Here is a 6,000-nt window from a genome sequence, read left to right as displayed (position 1 = left end):
TTGCCTCAACAAGTAGTTGCTCAGTTTATTGGCCTGTCGTGCAGCAAGCAGTACGAGCTGGGACTCCGTAACAGGGTTGACTCCTGGGATGGGACACAAAGGTAGCTGTCCCCACCTGTTCTCCCATCTGTGATTTGCACTGTTGACTCTCTTTGTCCCTGCCTGGGGTACCAAGATTGAAGGGAATTCAGGTCCCTGACCAGGAAAAGAAAAATGAACCCTACAAGTAAGAAAAGATGTTGAAGGCAAGGTCACCAGGGCTTGGGCCACATTTGTCTCCCTCTTTTTATGCAATGAGCTCTCAACTCCACCTATTTATTAAAGGTTTTAAGATTCCCCATGCCTGGGCCCTACCTAAGACTGACTAAATCAGAATCTCTGGGGGTGAGGCCCAGGAAGTCAGGTTTTCTTCTAGAAAGCTCCACTGGTTATCTACAACGCAGTCAGGGATGAGGGCCACTGATTTAAAGTAACTTGATACATTCCTATTCTGGAAAAGTACCTGGAAATAATCTACATCAAGGGGGATTGTTTGTTGTCTTCCAATTGAACGGAATAAGATTCAGACTTGATGCTCTCCCCTCCCTCCTCCACCACCATTTCTCTCCCCACCCTCACTCCTTATCATGTTGTTAACAATGATCTCACTCTCCAGAGAGCTTTTCAAGCCAGTACACAATAAACTAAAGAGAACGAGAACCAACCCCAAATGCTCAATCATCTACGATGTCACAATGAACCAAACACAAGATCTCTTCAAATATTTAATCAGTTTGGAGACCTCTGCCTTCCAACCCAGTTGTGTAAAAATTCTAAAGAAAGCATGATGAAGGGGTCCTCAAAGAAAACGTTGGGCTAAAATGGAGAGGAGACTGGGTTTGGGAAGACAGAACATAACACGTGCCTTAAGGCCTTTTGAAGGAATTCTACCGTGGATTAAAAAAAAAAAAAATACTCAAATGAACAAGAAAGGATTAAACAGTTATACAGATTTAAGGACAACTAAAACTTCTTTTATGGCTGAAAATACCAGACATGGCTTTGAAATAGACTCTTTAAAAACCCTTAGATCCTGCTGTGGTTTCTTTCCATAGCCTTCTCTGTACATGCAAGAAGCAAGCTAGCTACACCCAGCATCCCCAGGAGCATTTTGGGCCTTGGCAAAGAAGCAATCAGCGAGAGATAGAAAGAAGGCCTGGAGGAGGTGAGAGGAAGCAGTTCACAGTTTTTGAACGTGGACTCAGACCCCAGCCAACCTAATCTATTTTCTTTGAAAAATATGGAAATAAACTGAAGGCCTTGAAAAATCACCGTCGATCTCAGGTTAGGGTGCCAATGATAATGCTTTTTGATAACTGTGTCATAGCAACTGGGAAGCATGTCCTTCAAAGTGATGGGACGGGGTTTATAATAATACAGGCGTGGTCGGGACTCGGGGCTGACTCCCCAGGAGACATTCGGCAGGAAGGGCGTCACGTCTTTCTCGCTCTCATTCTCCCTCTGGTTCCTTCGCTTCTCCTGTCCCTTGGTGCTGTTGAGAGGCAGTGTCAGAGGCTCCGGCCCAGGGCTCAGAACGGGTACTGAGACACGTATATCCGCAGTCGGATCACGGAGCTGCCTCTGAAGTTGATGACGGTGTTGACAGTGATCATTTCCAAGTCCAGCTGTATCTCCCGGGGCCCTTTGATGGGGCGTGTCATCACCAGGGTGGCACTGATGGGGCCTGTTTGCTGTGGACGGAACCGGGGATACCAGTTAGAGAAAGTCTGACTGGCTTAAGGAACCAGGGTGAGCTTGACCCCAGAAGCTGTTGAACAATGGCAGAGAGGGTGAGGAAAGCTGTCCGTCAGGAGACGTGGCCTCTGGGACAGTCACCAAAGCGGAAGGCCAGGTGGTCTGGCCACAGCTGGCCTCTGTGGCCCCAATCGGGGCGCTCCTCTTTGCCCACTGCTGGCAGACAGCCATCCCTCGATGCCAGGCTCTTCCCCTGACTTCATTCATGCTCCACCTGGCTTCTCCCTGCTGTCTCTTCAGGTCCCACCTGAAATATCACCTCCTCGGAGGAGCTTCTGTGCTTTCCCCAATATAATTCGGGTCCCTATGGCCCCCTGCCAGTGCACCCTCTCCTTCGCCTAGGAAGGAAGGTGTTCGTTACCATGTGTCATCGTCCACCCTATTTACTTGGTCCACACTAGACTGTGAACTCTGTAAGAGCAAGGACCGGGGGCAGGTTTTCCACCCCTGAACCCCCCAGCACCCAGCATGGTGTCTAGCATGTGGTTCAGTGTTCAGTGACTGTATCTCGAATGAAAGAATGAATAATTGTCCAAACTAACTACGTGACTCAGGGCTGTCACTTCACTTCTCTGTGCCTCCTCTCTAAAACGAGGGTTTGTACCAGATCAGTAGTTCCCAAGTAAACAGCTCCAAAGCACCTGGGACACTTTTTAAACTAGCAATTCCAGGGGCCAATTCTAGGATTTTCTGCTTCAGTGGATTTTTCGATGATGCCTGGAGAAGTGTGACTTGTTTACCAGCCTCCAGGTGGTTCTGAGAGTAGCCCCTGCTGGGGGTCCCAGCTGGATACTCTGCACTCACCTACAGCTTCACCACTCTGTGACCCTATCGCTGTGGTCCTGATAACTTCATGTGAGCTTTTTTCCTCCTCTGAATCTTTTTCTGAAGCTTTCAAGGAGGTAAGGAGAGACGACTGACATAATTGAGCTTCCGCCATGTGTGAGGCACTCTTCCGGCCACTTTTATGTATATGTGCTTATTTAATCCCCATAAAAGCTCTGAGAGTCCTGGCTACTCAAAGTGTGGTCCCTGGACCAGCATCGGCGGCATCATCAGGGTGCTTATGAGAAATGCAGGATCTCAGGCCCCCCTAAGACCCCACTGAGCCAGAATCTGGAGCTTATCACAATCTGCAGGGGATTCATGGGCCCATTAACAACTGAAAGGTGCTCATCTAAAAGCACAGGACCCAGGCTGGGGATCCTAACTGCCATACTAAAGGTATGTCTCATTATTTCTGTTTTTCACCGTTCCTTGTGAACTGAGGCTCCATGAGTTAAGTCATTGCTTAGGGTCACTCGACCCGTCAGGGGCAGAGACAAGGGATACCATTCCGGTGCTTTTGTCTGACTCCAAGCCCCTTTTCTACGGCACAACAATTATCAGAAAGGACCGATGCGTATTTTACTTCTTCCTAGCACTGCCCCGAAGGACAGATGCTTGGGGCCGGGGGTCAGTGTAACGCCAGAGAGTGGGTCCCTGGAAAGGAAAGAGCAAAAGGGAACAGGACATGCTGGATAACCCCTTCCCACAAGCTGCAGAGTCCAATGCTGTGCCCAGAAACCGAAAGCAACAAGCTCTGCAAAATCAAGAAACTCGGCTTGTTTAAAGCCACACCAGGCATTTTATCTGTCTCCTTGAAGGGAGGGCTCCCCATAAAGTTCTGGACAGCCCCAAGAGCTGCCACAGGTAGGACAAGGGCGGGGCAGGCAGACAGGTGTCACCCAGGTAGTGGGACCTCCCCTGGGCTATCAGCAGCTTTACAGCCACGCCATTTCCTCTTGGCATCAGCTCCCTCCATTCCCGTCAGCATCCGCGCAATTGACACCCTCTCACGCAGAGTATCGCTAGCACTTCTTGTCAACTCTTGCAAAACCTCGGAGCCCTGGGCCAGGACTTCAGAAGGTACAGCCAAACAGGGAAATGCCCAGGACATTTACATATACAAATACCTCACCAGCTTTCACTGTTTGCATGAACAAAGGCCAGGAGCTGAGGACCCTGAGCTGAGGGCGGGCCTCTGGAGGGAGAGCTGCAGAGGCTGGGACAGGGAATGGAACAGCTGGAAACTTCCCAGTTGTCCCTTTGGGCTGTCCTTGTAAATGTCTCCAGAGTGTGAGAGCATCGTTGCCTCTCCTATTTGGAAGTAATCTTAGAGCTCAGACAGTCTGATCCCCACCAGGGTCAGATCTACAGCAGCCTGAGAAAGGCCTGCCCACAAGCACACAGAGGACTCAAGTGCCTGCCAAGACAGCTAAGGACCGACATCTCCACTCCTCACTGGGCTTTTAGGGCAGAGCCAGGGCATTAACGAAATAGGCCTCCCAAGAGGCTCTCGTCGTTGGTGGACTTGGTGGTCACTGGTACAAAATGATGACGGTGACAGTGATGGTGGTTGATACTAGGCATTTGGTTATGACCTTGCATACATCCCTTATTTAATCCTCATAACCCTACAAAGTAAGTAGGTTAAGTACACTAGCACATGGTACTAGAGCATCTGACTCCAGAAATCAAGCTTCTAGCCACTAAGCTGTACGATAAGGTCTCAAGTGTCTCTCAATTTCCTGACGTCCCGCGGCACTTACTCTAGTTGAGAATCACTCCTTTGCGTTGTAAGTGTTTGCCTGGTTGTTTTCCCCTCCCTACCACAGTGTGGGTTCCTGGGGGCAGAGGCCACATCCTGTTTGTCCCTAAACCCTCAATGCCTGACTCAGAGCTGCACATGCTGCGGTGTTGGATTAACCTCCATGACAGAAGAAGGAGCGAGTGACTGAATGCCTGTGAAGCTGCCCGCATGGGAGTAGCTTGCAAACAGCCCACCCGCTGTCTGGCTGTCTGTCTTCCGTGGCCCTGCTCCTACACACGCTCGGGTCTGTTCTGAGTCAGCTCGCGGGATGGCACTGTCTGACATGGGGCAAGCAGCCAGGCCACAGCAAGTCAGCTTCCCTTGGCCCGGCCACGTGATCCCCGTGCACTTGGCCACAGCCTGTACCCTGTGACCGTGCTCCTTCTTCTGGCCCTACTTGTGTCCCTAAGTCACCTGGCCAAAGCCAATCAGCAGTCCTCTGTCCAGGGCTCAGTGTGAGACAGATTGCCAACGGGGCTCATGAAAGGGACATGCGCCTGCATACGCCCCTGTGCACTTGTGTGCACGTGTGCATACCTGCACCTATGCATACAAGCGGTGTGTGCGTGTGTGTGCGTGAGTGAGTGTGCATTTGGTGGGTGTGGCTGTGCATGCCTGTGTGTGTGCACGCGTGTGCATGCATGTGTGGGTTTGTATGCATGTGGCTTGCCTGCTGTGTGAAATGAAGCTCTTCCCAGGTGCTCGTAATACAGTGACTCTCAGGGTGGCAGAGCCTGAAAAGCCATCAAGCCCCACCCCTCACAGGATGCTCCAGTCCCTTGAGCATCTCTGACCTCTCCAGGGCCCAGCAGCCCACGAACTCTTAACAACAGTAGCAGCAGCAGCAGAAACGATGCTATCGATACAATCATAACTAATGCTTATTGGACACTTTCTATTGTGATCAGATGTTAAGGTAGACTTTGCTGGTTATCTCAATCTCGGCTGAGACCCCAAAGCTAGGAAAGTAGGTGAAAATACCCTGCATCCTAAAGAGAAATGTGAGAGTATGTACAGATACTGGTGGTAGACTGCCTGGGTTCGAATCCTGCTCTGGGGCTTCCTAGCTGTGAGATCTCCACAAGTTACTTCGCCTCCCTGTGCCTCAGTGCTCTCATCTGTAAAGTCGGGAAAGTCAAGCAGGCCCCAGAGCACAGGATTGTGGTGAAGATGAAAGGAGCGATACATGAAAAGTACTTGGAGAATGTCCAGCCCCGTACAGGATTTGCTGCCAGCGCTGTCTGTGTAGTTCCTGTTGCTGTTGTTATACAATAGAAGTGTATTAAACACACTTACCAGCCCCAAAATCAAGCAAGAGGGGCTTTCGCTGCGGGTCCCTTGACATTAAAGGATGCAGAGAGCAGCATCGGACTTCCCTGGAGAAGTCTAGGGAAGAGAGCCCCAGAGCTGCCTTGCACCACGGGGAGGAGACGGGTCTGCAGGGGAGCTGGCTGTTGGTGTCCTGAAGGCCCCGTGTAAGGTCTGCCCGCCAGCGTGAGGCAACACACACACACACACACACACACAGACTTTCTGAGAGAGGTTTGCGGTGACAAGCGGCCAACTAGAGGCCT

The 6,000-nt window shown here is 50.8% G+C and overlaps 1 protein-coding gene across 3 annotated transcripts in view; it reads right to left on the bottom strand.

Annotated features, from left to right (window-relative positions):
- Positions 1-751: 751 nt before the first annotated feature.
- FBLN5 (fibulin 5) overlaps positions 752-6,000 on the bottom strand; it is an 82,710-nt gene continuing 77,461 nt past the window's right edge. For 2 of the 3 annotated variants that reach the window (XM_065870863.1, XM_065870862.1), the window contains exon 11: positions 752-1,730. In XM_065870863.1, coding sequence (XP_065726935.1) covers positions 1,569-1,730 — 162 coding nt within the window. In that variant the 3' untranslated portion in view covers positions 752-1,568. The remainder of the gene's footprint in view (positions 1,731-6,000) is intronic. The other variant, XM_065870864.1, reaches the window with a different exon arrangement.

Source organism: Phocoena phocoena, chromosome 2, assembly GCF_963924675.1.
Source record: "Phocoena phocoena chromosome 2, mPhoPho1.1, whole genome shotgun sequence".
Taxonomy (NCBI): Eukaryota; Metazoa; Chordata; class Mammalia; order Artiodactyla; family Phocoenidae; genus Phocoena; species Phocoena phocoena.
This window is presented reverse-complemented; position numbering and strand designations above follow the sequence as displayed.